The 15,369-nt window shown below is 39.0% G+C and overlaps 1 protein-coding gene across 4 annotated transcripts in view; it reads right to left on the bottom strand.

The window, feature by feature from the left end:
• Window positions 1–15,369, bottom strand: part of ZNF106 (zinc finger protein 106) — a 41,822-nt gene that overhangs the window by 5,279 nt on the left and 21,174 nt on the right. For all 4 annotated transcript variants that reach the window (XM_074909592.1, XM_074909589.1, XM_074909591.1 and 1 more), the window contains 16 exons: window positions 13,952–14,576; window positions 12,975–13,044; window positions 11,214–11,368; window positions 11,062–11,122; window positions 10,400–10,741; window positions 7,451–8,231; window positions 7,019–7,077; window positions 6,428–6,573; window positions 5,998–6,132; window positions 4,984–5,100; window positions 3,977–4,168; window positions 2,847–2,909; window positions 2,245–2,364; window positions 1,721–1,792; window positions 979–1,050; window positions 215–361 (listed from right to left, as the gene is read on the bottom strand). In XM_074909592.1, coding sequence (XP_074765693.1) covers window positions 215–361; window positions 979–1,050; window positions 1,721–1,792; window positions 2,245–2,364; window positions 2,847–2,909; window positions 3,977–4,168; window positions 4,984–5,100; window positions 5,998–6,132; window positions 6,428–6,573; window positions 7,019–7,077; window positions 7,451–8,231; window positions 10,400–10,741; window positions 11,062–11,122; window positions 11,214–11,368; window positions 12,975–13,044; window positions 13,952–14,576 — 3,157 coding nt within the window. The remainder of the gene's footprint in view (window positions 1–214; window positions 362–978; window positions 1,051–1,720; window positions 1,793–2,244; window positions 2,365–2,846; window positions 2,910–3,976; window positions 4,169–4,983; window positions 5,101–5,997; window positions 6,133–6,427; window positions 6,574–7,018; window positions 7,078–7,450; window positions 8,232–10,399; window positions 10,742–11,061; window positions 11,123–11,213; window positions 11,369–12,974; window positions 13,045–13,951; window positions 14,577–15,369) is intronic.

Below are 15,369 nucleotides of genomic sequence, written 5' to 3' on the forward strand. Positions count from 1 at the left end.
TATCTCAAGTTATCACACCTAGCTGCACCCTTCATCTGTCACAGCCTAAACTGAATCCTATAAACCTTGTATAACTGTAACTGTATGCAGTTAAGCCTGTCAAGACTAGAAGAATTTAACCCTTTTTAAGAGAAATAGGATCAAGTCCCACAATTGTGGTGATATAGAATACTTTATACTACCAAATAAAACCATGTATAGTTCAACCACATACCTGCTTGGAACCTTTCCTGGAAGTAAAGAAAGCATCACAGTTCTTCCAACGACATTTTAGGGTCTGAAAATTTGGGTTGGTATGGTCAGTTAGCAAGTGTTGTTTCAGATGGTCCACAACTCCGAAGATCAACGAACATCCATGCCACTGGTAGAAAAAACATGCCAGAATAAACCAAAGAATTCTACCTAATGCTTTTTTTCTTGCAACTTCACAATATTCTGCCAAGACTGTTCACACACGTGCCACCTCTTGTAACCTTTTAATCTTCATATTCCATTTCCATTCTCAATGGTCTCTGTTTACAGCTAAGTAGAGCTTTACAGAAGTTCTTCCTACCTCTAGCCTAGCCTAGACCACTAGCAAGAAAGGCAGGTGGAAGACAAGAACTAAGTCTTTGCAAGATTTAGGCTTGTCTGAGAGTCACTGGTAATTTAATTAAACTTCTTTAGCATGCTAAAGAGTAAATCAGTTTTTTGTTGTCACTCAGCTGAAGTTTTTGATGTCACTATCTAAAAACTGCCAGGAAGAAAAATAATTTAAGATGCTACTACCACCTTGCCCCAAAGCATACACATATACTAAAGATCATGAAAAATTGACCTAGTGATATATATACTTACACTTAAAACATACATATACATTTTTAAAATACTACTGACTTATAGTAAAGGTCAAACTATCCAAGAGTAATTAGTGACAACCCCCAGAAAATTAGCCTAAAAACTACAACAAACAAAGGCTACAACCATTATGCTCATTACCCAGCAACGATAATTCTGCATCAGATTAAGCCTCACAGCTCTGACACTGCCATCATAGCATCCAGTGTAGATCTGTAAAAGAAACATTTACGGATAAGCAAGATGGGAATAATAGGAAAAAAATATTCAAATTTTAAAGGAGGCTTCAGTGTAGAGTGTATTAGGTGAAAAAAAAAAAAATCTAACATCAATATGCAAGGCTTCTAAATTTAAAAAATAGGTCTAACCTAATTATTTTAAGATTTGCACTCATAATTTACAAAAAATTACTAATGAATAAGAAATATTTCCATAACTTCTACTGTGAAAGTGTCATGTGTATAAAAGTTCAGAAAACTTTAAAATATGTTACTATCCACTAAGTGAAAAAATTTTAGGTGTAAATGTCATGTTGAATATATTTCCAGGACTTAGCCAGTTACATGTATATCAAAAAGGAATGGAGAGGAAGGATGAGGAAGAATATCAGAATTTCAGAAATAGAAGACTATGCAGATCCTGAAGAGGTAGGCAAAATGATATTTAAAAAAATACTTTTGTCAGACAGACGCTCCACACAAAATTGTCTTTTGGAAAGCAAAGCATGTCAGACACTCAACTTGATTTTTGTGGCTGGTATTGCTAACTTGTTCTTAGTCAGACAGAAGGTTGATTTAATTATCTGAAAAAAATTAACCTGTCTTATATATGCTTGTGGAAATTACAATCTTTTCTTTGAGACCAGTGAAAAGAAGGAAGTTACCATGCTCTTATGGATGGTCATACACATGATCATATCTGTGTGGCCTCCGTAGACTTGCAAGCGGTCATGCGACTTGAAAGAAACAGAAACAGACATTTAATAGCATGACAGTTAATAGCCCTTTTTCAGAGACATGCAAATCACAGTGCTTCCAAGAGCAGTTTCCTGGGTAGCAACTAAACTCCTCTGGTGGTTTCCAAACTTCAGTTACACCATGAAAGCTCACTTCTGATTACATTACTTCTGTGATTCCTTTTGTCCAAGTAAGAACTTTCAGGAAACAAAATTTCCCCACTTCTCTGAGCTGTCATTAGAATAACCCAGGGTCTAAAAAAAATAAATAATCATTTAGATCATATTCTTTAAAACCCATGTATTCTGGCTTGTGAGACAAACATACGTATCAAGCGACAGGAAAGAGAGGGATGGGCCAAAGACCAGTAAGCACTTAGATTACTTCCATTTGATTCAAAATAATCAACACATATTAGGTAAATGTCATTAGTAACCATCTATCTTCTTACCTGTAGTTCATAAACACGAACAAATTTATCCAGACATGCTGTCACCATCACTTTCCCAAGAATGTTCACAACTGTTACTGCATGGTTATGGCCTTTATAGATCCGTACCAGCTCTCCAGTCTGCATCAAGGAAAAGCAAAGGCAAATAGGTGTTCATGGGTTTTTTTTTTTAAAAAACAAAACAACAAAACAGTTTTACCTAACCTGGATAGGGTAGCTAGCTAGCTTCAATGGTCACTACTAAAGAAATGGAAGTCTAATAAAAGTGTTTCCATTTCCTGTGAAGGCACTTCCAGACTATGATCAAATACCACCTACCCTTTTTCTTTGCCCGTGTTTGTAGTAATATTTGCAAAAGCAAGATCCCCAGATAAAAAGGCATTGCATATTGTATTACAAGAGTCAGCATGTTTATGTATCCTCTGCATGCATCATTAGTTAGCCATAGTGCATAGTCACATTAACAAAATCATATGACTTCCTTTCCTGGAAGCAATTTGCCTCACCAGTCAGTCAAAAATTCTGGAAATACTGACTTTATAGCATAGGAATTCACTGCCTTAATACCAAAACTCATTCCAACTTTATAACATGAGACTTACATGAATGTTGTGAGCATGGACAGACTGATCACTGGAGCCACTGAAGACCAGATCATTCACAACCTTACAAAAAAAAGTTTTATTTTTGTTACAGATATGGAAAGAGGCAAGCAAAACATTAAGACACTGTTGAGTTTAAAGTTGTACTGTAGTATTTCCTAAATTTGACAGTCTTAAAATCAGTGAAGCCTATTAAAAAAAAGGCATGCATGGAGTTCTCTACATAAGAGCTAGAAAACATACTATGCTATCCTAATGATGACTTTTGACACTTCACAATTGGCATTAGAAGCTGTTAACCTACAGCCCATCAGGCTAATGCATCCTACTTATGAACTATTGTCAGCGGCAGCCACCCAGCAGCAGCTCACAGACCAAGGAAACTGAATACAGAATGCTGCTCTGCACATACACAGTAAAGCTCATAGTTTTCTGGAAATGTCAAATGTGCTGTGTACTTATACTCTGGTCATGTAAGAAAGACGGTGTTCCTGACAAGTACTAATCTAGAAAGGATCAAGAGGGATCAAGAAGGGACCACAGTATGCTGCCATGCAAGCATGACTAGGATAATCCAAAGGGCAAAAATGGCTGTTCCACTGCACTATAATATCTAACATGACAAATACGATTTATGGAAGTCATCCCCTATCTGTTACATGACAGTGGTCACCGCAAAGCAGTCAGACAAGCATATGTTCCAGTGTCTAATCTTAGGAGTCAGAAATCTGTAAATCAGTGTTAGTGATTCTTTCATTAACAAAAGACTACTTCTCTAGAGTTACATTTTTTCCAGTTTCCTCTGAAGTTTGTACCATCAGGATACATGAAAAGCAGCTTCAGCTTTTCCTCAACTTTCCCTCTGTTAGCAAACTCACATTTCAAGATTCCCTGAATCTAATCACATGAAATAAACATGCTTCCTACCTAGATATCCCCAACAGTTTTGCTAGGAACATGAGATATGACAGCCAGCCAGAGGCAATTTTCCTACCAAATTACTCAATTTTTATTATTTAAAGATAGAGAAATCCTCTACTTCCTACCACAATCTGCTCACTATTAGAGAAGGAAGAAAACCCATGCCATTTTAACCCTTCTTTGTCAAAAACATTTTCAGAGACACTTGCCTTCATGCAGAGTATAGTCTTGCTGTGACCTTCCAGGGTTCTGAGAAGCAGCCCGTTCCGTGCATCTCGCACGCTGATGGTGCAGTCGTAGGAGCCCACTACCAGCAGCTTGCGTGCTCCTTCCTGAGCTGTGGCTAGACAGCTCACTGCTCTAGGGCCATGGCATTCAAAGGTATCAAGCTGCTTGTTGTTCTGTTGGGGGAGGAAAAAATAGCATTTAAGAATTAGAACTTTGCTATGACACTGACTAGACCACAGTCCTTTTTGAGTTGTATTTGTTAGAACATCTGATTTCAGTTTATAACACACCATTTCAGCAGTGGTAAGAGTTACATCTTAACAACTAAGTTTCCAAATCAAGCAAATCATTCCTACGTTAGGCTTCCATTTTCTGTTTTTTAAAACATATTTCATTACATCAGTAAATACTCCATCCACGAACAATGACAGTAAATAGCGTTACGTGAAAGACACAAAACAGGATAAATGTATAAGGATAAATTTGAGAAATCAGTCTAGAATCCATGAAAAGAATAACCAGGAAAATAATTTATTTAAATAATTATTTTTATTCACTTTTAAATATCATGGAGGCTGCTGATTAAGCCCCTTTGCCAGAAAACCATGTGAATGAGTCTCTTCTATAACTGCAAATGGAGTAGGCAAAACCAGCAACACGTTAAAGCGTCTCACACTTTGGGCAAGAAAGGAGGATTCAAAAATAATCAACAGTGTCAGAAAACTCTCATGACACATGACTGGTAGGCCAGGTGGCACCTTAAGGAAAAACATAACAAGAATACAGCAGTCAAGAGAAAGGTAACAGGAGGTGGGACAGCTTTGTGCACTGACAAAATAAAGGTCCAAAAAGGGTCAACAGCAACCATTCACACCAAAATACTTTACAAATACACTTACTACTCAGAATAAAGGTTGGAAAGAAAAACAAAGTGGAGAGATATAGGATTGCAACAGGCTTTGAGGTGCCAATCTTTAAACAAACTAACCTTTATGCTGAAGGTAACCACACTGCCATTTGCAAGGCCTGCATAAAGGATCCGCCATCTACTGTGTAAACAAAGCACTCGATCTTCCAATTTAAACTGTTCCATGCACTCTTTGGACTGGCAATAGAAAAAAAAGCATTTAAAGCTTTTCATTAACTGGAAATGCAGATAAAGCCTGAAGTGAATGATGATTTTCACTTACAAGATGCATTTTCACCTGTAAGCTGCATTTTTTGAACCAACAGAGCTGGAGAAAATCATCTGGAAGTCTGGTGTCACATAGCAGTTTGATCCTGGTATTAATCAGCTCATTTCCATCTCTGAAACTTGACTGTACTTCAGCAACCAGTTATAACCCTAAACACTTTATTCTAGTCAAAATCTCTAACATATATAGAAATTTAGACTACAGAGAAAAATGCTACTTTACATGCCTGAGTTTGAGGAATCCCCACAAAGACCCTCACAGGGAAGTGCCATGAATCATGAGCTTAAGAGTTAAAAACCTCTGACAGTTTTCCCCTGAAGCAGGTATTTGCTTTCTAGTCCTCCAAGCCACAAGCTGGACAAGCCTTCCTATCATTTATCCTTAAGAGTGCAGCTTCAGGAAGTCTCAGTCTGCTCTTCCAGATGCCCTCAGGATACCTGTTCTCTCCATAGCTGCTCTACAAAAAGAGAGCAGTGCCTGCCATAAGCAATGAAGTCAGAAATACATCAAGGCAAATACGATATTCATGGCCAGACAACCATCCTACACTTCAGTTTCCAACATTCAGAATCCTGTCATGTTGTTCTGGCAAAAACTCCGCAGACAAGCTAGCCAACATACTAGGGTAGTAAATCACTTAATGGTTTGCTGGTTTATGGTTTGGAGTTTTTTTTGTCCCCCTGCTCCACTCTAATGAGGTATGAAGTGGGGCTCATATGGGTTTAGAACGCTTTTTTCATCTATATTTGCAATGAAATAGTTGCATAAAAATGCAGTATATGTTAATCAACACAGAGTTTGAGTACCTTAATATTGTAACAGTTGATAGTGTGGTCACTTGAGCCAGTGTAGAGTGCAGCATTCTTCCCATTTGTCTGAGTGACCAGGAGACAGTTCACTTTTGACGTATGTCCTTCAAAGATGGCCACACACTTCCTGCTCTGAAAAGGAAAGTATAGGGTCCATCAGCACAAAGCCCCATCATGCCTCTCAGGATCTGCGCCTGACAGAGTAGGGTAGGACAGCTAACAAAAGCATGCAGCAATCTCTCTTCCCTTATTCCTCTCATAGGGAGAAGGGATTAGGGAGGGTGAGAAGAGTTTTGAAGAATAACAAAAAAAATTAGGCGCTTGAAAAAGCAGTTGCTTCCTTAACTACATAGTAAGGCTTTATAAAAACAGAATTGCATCCCTGTGACTCCAATTAATGTAACACCTTTCTCACAGCTTTACTTACAACCAGACTGTAGGCACAAACAGTTCTGTCTGCTGAGCAGGTATACAACAAATTCCCAAAAATCTGAATAGCATTCACTGCAGCCACGTGTCCCTCAAAGCTTCCCTCTGTAGGTTCTTCATCCTCACCTGGCTCCGAAGACACTTCTGCACGACAGACACACATGTACTTTGATTACAAGAACACACTCAACTATTGTATGGGCTCAGCACCTTAAAGTCAGATTTCATTGTGGCATCTAGCTGGAGCCTGTAAGTGGCAGGAGGCAATATAAAAGGCCAGGAAGACCTTTATGTGATGTTAAGTCCAGAATGATCTTTAAAACAGCAGAACAATTGTACTATTATTTGTCCTACAGCTCTTCAGAGACTGTGGAGCGGAAGTGTTCATGTGGGAGGGGGTGGGGGGGATGTGGAGGTCAAGGCACAAAGCATTCAGTAAGAGATGACGTGAGTGAGTATGCATCTCTTCCCACTTCAGTTTTTAGTGTAGCTTTTGATCTTCAGGGCAAAATTCCCCTCTAGAAGCACTTTCTCAAGACCTGCAAGATACTATACACAAAGTATCAGAAGAAAAGCTTAAAATACGTACCTGATGAGTTCTTTGATCCTCTTAGTGAAGATGATATGGAAGTTTGTGTCTCAGCCACACTGTAACGCAGAAATAAAGAGTAGTGAGATTGGACTTTGCATGTTCATTTTCAGACAAAATACTGGTGTAAGTAAGACTCCAGAACAAGACTCTGCATTTGGTAGAAAATAGGCTGTGACAAATAAGCTCAAAACCAAACTTTCCATGGATGGCAGCCTTGTTTTTCTATTAGAAAAATTAGTAGGTAACAAGACACATTCAGTTGTTGGATAAAAAAAAGCAAATTCAATTTTCAGTCTCCCTCTTACTCCCTCCTGAATAAAATTAAAAGTTACTGATGTTATAAGACTTTGAGTAGAGTAAAAATTCAGAAGACAGGTCTATCATAAATACTGGATAATGCTTTTACTTTTGAGAGATCTACAGTCTCACCTTTTTTTCACATCATCCCTATAATTTGTGCCAATCTCACTGGTAGAGCTCACTTCATCATAACCAGAGCAAGACGCTCCTAGGATTGCTTGATCCACAGAGCCGCGTGAATCCCTCTTTGATGGGCTGTCTGGCTTTTCATCTCCCGACTCTGATGAACCAACGTCAACCACCTCACACGGGGGTGCTGGAACTTCCACCAGTTCCAGAGAAGCATCACTATCATTCTCCTCTTTGGTTCTTGCTGTTTGAGCCATAGCTCCATCCTCCTGTCTTGGAGGAGTGGATGTAGTAACCTTTTCTCCTTTGGGAACCTTTCCACCCTTGACTTTCCGGGCAGGCTTAGAGTCAATTATATCCTGTTCTGTATCACTGTTCTCTGGCACGTGGGCTGCCCTCAGAGTTTTCTTCTTCCTTAACTTTCTCCTCCTCCTGTTCCCTTTTTCTGCTGGGACTACAGTGGTTGGCGTCTGTTGCTTGAAAGGTTCTGCTGACAGTTTGGGGCTTTTATCCATTGGCATTTCTAGAAGGACTGAATGCTTGGGAAGAGAAGGGCTACACTGATCCAGTAAAAAGCTTTCAGCCACTGTATCATTTTCTTCTTTCTTGCTGAAAACAGGCGGTGAATGAGGAGAAGGGTTTTCAGAAAGTCCAGCCTCTTCACTGTCCACAGCAGGCTTGTGAACATCTTGATCAGTGCGCTGGAAACAAGCTGCCAGCTCTGACAAGGATATGGTTGCAGAGATAACTGGATACACTGAAGTTTTCTCATTGGTCTCTTCTGAAAACAGACTAGTGTTATATTCGATCTGTACAGTAATAAATATTTATGCAAAATTGCTTTCCCTGAGTTTTTCTCTTTATACCTAATTGTGTATGTAAAGTACATATTCCTACATGTTGAAAGCTATGTGCATATGCAGACCTGCTATTTCAGTCAGTTGTCCAGCCTTTAAAAACATAGCTGGGGAATAAAATGTTTATCTGCGTATCCAGAAGCAAATGAATGGGGCACATCATTCAAGCTGCTGGCTGACTATATGTTTTTTAAGTTCTGACAAACAACCTTTGGTGAATCCTACATTGTCAGCTTCAGATGCTGCCATCCTGCACTGTGTGCTCCCTTACCAGCTGTCACCACTGCCCTAGGACTGGTATCAACCAGTGCACACCTATTATGTCTCAGCTGCTCCGTGACAGTTTGAAGACCCTGTGCTTAACCCATCTGCATTAATTATTTCTACCGGGTTACCTGGACCTAACTCAAGGTAGAGGAGTCACGCACAACCATAGTTATGGGTGGGAATGGCAGCACTGTAAGCCATCAGGGTAAGCTCTGTTAGTTCATCTGTGGTGGACTAAGCGATGGGACAAACATATTCTGCCTATCATTTTAATTTGAAGCTAATACGATCAAATTAATCCAACCTCTTAACTGAGAGCAGCTAAGAGTGTGCGCAGCATCTCACAGCTGTGTTTCCCACACCCTGAAATTCTCCGGTTGCATTTGCAAAAACTACAATCCAGAACAGGATGTTTAAAGTTCACTGCATTTATTGGGTGGGATCCGTCAATACAAACGGGAAGTTGACAGTATTTGAAACACTTCCCTGGTTCAGTCTCTTAGAAACCAGCAAATTAAACCTACAGCAATGCTTGGACAAAGCTACTGGACTGTTTAACAGATCACAGTACAAACCTGACCCTCTGGAATTATGCATCCAACTAGAGACATCCTAAATGTGAACATCTCGCCCCACACCCTCTGCAGGTGGGAAGTTCCAAGATAAAAACTAAAACTTGCTGACAGCGTAGGGTACATTGTATTTAAAGTAAATCAATGAAAGACTTCTTCCCCGACCCCTAACTGTCATACACAGCTTCAACCTGTTAGAAAACGCTCTATACAGAAGAAACAAATGCTTAGACAAGGTTTGAACAGTTATTGTATTGAATTATACTGGGAAGAAAGCACAGAAACCCTTAAATTCTGAATACACCTGTAGCATTGTGCATCCCTAATTTCCCAAAGGAAGGGAGAGCTAAGGAACTTGGTCACTTAAAAACAAAACAAACAGGAAAATACAAGTAACTGGCAACTTAAACGGAAATTTCTAAAACTAAAAGTTAGTAATTCTCAGCACTGGGGAGTACTGCAGGTGTTAGAAAAGGAAGCAGGACATCGCCATGGTAATGCAAGAAAACAGAATCACTCAGTTCTGCAGATGGGAGAGACTGTTGGTGGTTAGGGGAAACCAAAGGTAATCAGCTCCTTCAAACCAAGGCTGAGCTGACCTCCTAGGGAGGCTGACAAACCAGATGTTCAACCACCAGAAAGCAGTCTGCCCTCAGAGAGAATTCCTCTCCCCCAAATTACAGGATTTACCTCATGGTAAATGCTTATTTCCTCCCCAGCTTACCAAATTCATTTGATGGCAGACACTCATTTTAGATGTAGCACATACAGAAGCTGATCAATACCAAAACCACATTGATTTGACAAACAAACATCAAAAGAACATGTTTGCTTTTAATATGTCAAAAATGTGTGTAGAAAACTGACAAATATGCTAATGTGATGAAGACATTTTAAAAGTATTTATTATTTAAATACAGCTATACATTTAAGGTTTCTTTATGAGAAAAATCTAAAAAACCTCTTCAGCTTCTGTTGTGCCTGTGCAGACATCAATAAAGTCTGAAGATTCTGCGAGCAGGGCGCTTCATGCCACTGCAACTAGTGATCACTAAATCTTCATTCCGAGTTGTCCAACTCTAACATTAAAGAAAAATGAAACCTCTCTTCATTGATGTTTAAACATAATGCAATGACACGTGACAATAAAAAATGGGAAAGTGAAGGAAAAGTAGGGAGTAGTGGCTTCCTACAAGTTCAGTCTTATTTTCTTAAAGCTAGTTCTCTTAAAACAAAAGATAAGCCATACATACCATCCTTCTGCTCTACCTCTTCTGCTCGTGAAGCACATTGAGAGCTCTGGAGTACACAATTCACATTTTCTTCTGAGCCTTGTGGAGACACAGGTTCTCGTTTAACATGTACTGAGGAGTCAGGAGGAGCAGCAGGTATGATGGCAGAAGATTGGAATGGTGATGGCATGTTTACATGAACAGAAGCTCCCAGTGAAGGTACAGAAGAAGACAAAGTGTCCAAAAGGGGCAGGAAAGAGCTTGCAGGAATTAGCTCAGTCACCATCTGAGACTTGGTATTTCTTCTCTCACTTAAGACACTGCAGGAAAGTTGCTCTGACAGCTCAGAAGGTTCATACGTTTCTAATGGCAAAAGGGAGACAATTAAAACAAACCACAGAACAAAAGTGTTCACATTTTACGGGAAAATTTAGTGGTACCAAGAGCTCATTTCTTGTGGACACATAGACAAGGAAGAAAAAAATTTGTAAAAAAGCCACTAGAGGGCACTACCAAAGATGACAGACCACATTCAACAACAAACACGTCAACCTTGAAAGCTTACAGTTTTACTGAACATTTTAAATGAGTGAATCCAAGTTAAATGCAAGTTTTACAAGATGCTGAGTTCAAAGAATATGAGAGTCAGCATTCCACTGTTGTAGTTTCAAGGTATTCCATACCTTGCAGCCCCTGCAAGATCTGGATTCTCTGACTTCTCAGTGTACTCATTTCCATGGTTATCTGCAAAACAGTTGTGATTTAAATCAGTCCTACTTAAGGCAGTTTTCCACACTGCTAAATTCTAGTTCAGAGTCTCAAAAGGCCACGTTACCTGTTGCTTTAATACAAGGAACCGTTGAACCTCAACATACGCAGCCTGCAGGGCAGCCCTAGCCTGCAAGAGACTGCTGTCCACACTATGCAGGGACTTGCTTAGCTCTTCTTCCCTCAGTGAAATAGTCAACAGCTGGTCTACCTGAGAACGTTCTGAAAAAGAAACAAAACGTAGAGTATAATTGCGCTTGACAACACATTAAAATACATTACATGTGATATCTCAGGAAATACTACCAGCTCAGAATATAAAAATCACATAAATTAGGTCAAGCACCAACAGTCTTACAAGAAATTGAAAACGAATACCTGTTCACAAGAATAGCCATGTCTACATGAAAGAGAGCAAAGTTCAGTATTCCTCTTTACAGGATCTCAGCCTTGACTCTAGTAACTACTTCCATCATAGCTTTGACAGCACTGATTTGGTTAGTTGAACAAAGTCATTCTCTCCCACCAAGATCTTTCCTTGAAGTACACGTGTACATAAAGTACAAAAACACATTTTCCATTAATGTAATCAAAAAGGCAGAGTCAAATTTAAGCTAAACAAGATTTAAATTATTCATATAACCCAGAAGACAAGGAAAGGCAGCTTAAAAGATACCAACGATAAAAAAATTAGTTACTACCCAGGATGATTTTGGGCCATGAGATTCACATTTGCAGTCTCTTGAGAAAGAGACTGAGCACTGCACTCAGTAGAAGATCCTCCTATACTACTTTCTAGAGTCCTCTGGCATTACACAGCTCCTCCAAGCAAATTAAGTTTCAGTTTGAGCACTGCTTAGTTTCATTCAGGTTATAGTATCCTTCAGTAGATTTACTACAATAATGATGATGCTGAAGCAAAGTAATGGGAAAGAGAGATTTTACTAAGTTGAATGTGTTATTAGTCTCCATAGTAGACACTAGTCATTGAACACAGGGGCTGATAAACACCACCTTTTCAAGTAGTGAAATATTAGTTCCAACAAGAAGATCCATAGTATTTTCCCCGCACTCCAAACAACTATTAATATAAATAATTATAAAAAGAAAAATGAGACATTTGAAAGCTATCTTCTGGACCCCAGAATTCCCAGAAGGTGATACAAGGATGTAGTTCCTGAAGAAAACATTCTGCCTAGAACACAGATCATTCGTTTTGATGCGTGGTGATGTGGATGCGTTAGGGATGTTTGAGAAAGACCTGCCTAATGCCAGAATAAGGGTTTGCTTTGGTCAGGAGCGGGAAGTAATGAGGCATTCCACATTCATTTCCATTAAGGGCAGGGAAGGAGGAGTCAAAAAATAAAAAAGTATTGCTGGAGATGTCAAAACCAGAACACAGCCCAAGTTATGGAGTACAAGTTTTCTGGTGAGACAACCCAGAAGTAGAAAGGGAAAGTTGCATGGCTGAATTAGAAGGGAGTGATGGGTGCTTCTCCCTTCAGAACTTCCATCTGAAGAGGCAACAAACTTCTCTTCCCTAAGCAGGAGAAAGCAAAGGTCATCTCTCTGAAACCAGGAACATGAACTGAAAGCAGAAAGGAGGCACAAAGTCTTATCTTAGAAATAATTTCTGACAAATTAAGATGGAACTCTTCAGAGAAAAATGTGGTGCAGATTCGAAAGCAGTCTACCCTATGATCTTCAGTAAGAGCCCAAGAAGCACCAAAGTAACATTAAGGAACCACCATTTTAGCCAAGTCAAAATACAACTAGGTATTTATTTATAACCTCTACACCAGTTTTACATAGTACGATATACACTCACCTTTTTTACCTTTGATTTTTCTTCTCTTATTCTTTCTTTCTAGACTAGGAATTTCAGGAGAAGATCCCTCCTGCAAGTAAAATAATTTATTAACAAAAGTTACAAGAGGAATTTTGTCCAAATCGAAAAGTCAAACATGGTCTTTCCAACCAGTACTTGTACCCACAGAGAAGAATATACAATTAATTTTGCACATTTTCCTACAACTCATGCTTCCCTCTGCCCTTAGGAGGGAGGGCAACAAAGTAAGAGGGATGTCTTCATCCCAACTAGGAAGAAATATTAAATAAGCTGACAACCTTCTACTTGCTCAGATGTTTAAGACCACGCCTGGATCAGATTTTGTGCTCTACAGTTTTAGTTGAGCATTTATAGGATTAAATCAGTAAATAACTAAAATCACTGCTTTCTGCATATGACGAAACCATTTTGAGGATTTTGGCAAGAAACATTTTTTTTCCCCTTCTTTGGGTAAGTCCAAGATAGGACAGTGAAACAAATTCAGATTTAGAGACATCATTTTAAGTATATAATTTTGTAAGAAGGGTTGTCTTTCCTTGCTTGACCATAAAACCAGGAACACCCAAGGAAGACAAATTTCTGCTACAGCCTAGCTTCCATTTAAGTTGGGAAACACCAAGATTCTATCTACAACACCAAGAAATTCCATGGAAATATTTTAGCAGCTCTCATTTACCAGCATAGCATGCCAGTTACCAAATCAAAATTAAAGAGCATTTGCCATTTATACTAATTAAAAAAGATTAGGCAGAAGTCCTGCACTACCAAGGCAGAAACAGAAAAGATTCTTAAAGAAAATTCAGTCAAACAAGCAAATTAGTTTGAGGCTATCCATGTACAAGGCAATCAAATGGAGAAAGTCCTCCTTGCAGAGATCATTTCAAGGTTGAATGACCATTGACAGGGAAAAAAAACATTTTTCAGTGCACCGAAGCTGAACAAAATTGCACACTTACTCCAGTTGCTCTTCGTTTCTTTCCAATTCCTTGGCTGTCATTCTGTTCAGTACCAGATGTGCAGCTACTGTCTGTAGCTGCATCCACGTTATTAGACACTGCAAGAAGTGAAGCATTAGTTGAAGCTGAACGATTTTCTTCTGAGATTTCTAGTACATTTTGTTTTTCAAGAAGAGGTATTCTCTTCTCCGGGCTCTCCTGGTCTTGTTTTATGAGGCTTGTGACCTCAGAGGTGGCTTGTAGGCTGTGTCTTCTTCCACTAGTCTCAGTTCTTTCCGACATAAATGGTGACAAAGGAAGAGAAGATGTTTCCTGTTTCGAGTCAGCCTCAATGTCAGCACTTGCCTTGCACCCAGATGTTACATGATGTGAGTGGTTAGCTGAAATTATTTGCCTTTGCCCACTTTCGTTTATTTTGGCTTGTTCACTGAAGAAACTATAAGCAGAAGGATTTCTGTCTGCAATGACACTGCTTTCAGAAAAGCTACGTTTTCTGGCTGAGCCAGGCACTGCTAAGGAAATTCCTTCCCACTGGAATCCTTCCAGAGTAGACAGATCAGATTCTTCACCAAGTTCTAGACCCTCTTGCTCATTTTGTACAAGAGGCACCATTTCTATGCCAAACCTTTAAGATGATAAAAAGAAAAATACATACACATGTAACAAGCCAGCTAAATCCAGAAAAGAGCCTCCCTTCTCCCCAAATGCACATTACTTATGTAAGAGATCTGGCAGCATATTACACTGGTATTCCGTGCTTTCTGTCTCACCTGGCAATGGAATCTCTTTTGCGTATCACAAAATTAGATTTAGTGGAGAGGAACTGACAGCATGATTTCCAAGTCAGAAATCATGTTATTGTAATTATTTCAAATCAAGTTTGGAATAAGCAAATATAACATCTTTTCAAGACACTTCAAAAACTTCAGGTTTAAAGAAAGTTTCAAACATGAAGTATTATATAATTGCTTCCTCTAAACACAAAACCAAACTGCATATCAGATTAAAAGATTAACAAATGAACAGGGAGCATTTATTCTCCCTATAGCAATGCAAGTATTTGTTGTAGTCCCAAATAAATGAAGAAATAAGCAACTGTCACAGCGTTGCTCACATCCTGATTGCGTTTTATATTCTTCCACTTACTTGAACTTGGAAAAGCAAATATACTGCTAGTGTCCATATTCAGATACTAACCAACCATTATGAACTGATCAGAATCTTTTCTCAGCAGCAGAATACTATTATCTATAGATAGACATCCACAGCAGCAAGCAATCATAAAAACTGAAATGTTTGTATATGTAAAAGACAGTGGTATAAAAAGCTTCCTTCTAAAGTCTTAATTCTAGGACTAAGGAATTCATTTCAGATTTGGAGAAATACAGCCCTCCCCCCTCAACACGCTGAGAGGCATG

This window comes from Athene noctua, chromosome 6 (genome assembly GCF_965140245.1).
Source record: "Athene noctua chromosome 6, bAthNoc1.hap1.1, whole genome shotgun sequence".
Lineage (NCBI taxonomy): Eukaryota > Metazoa > Chordata > Aves > Strigiformes > Strigidae > Athene > Athene noctua.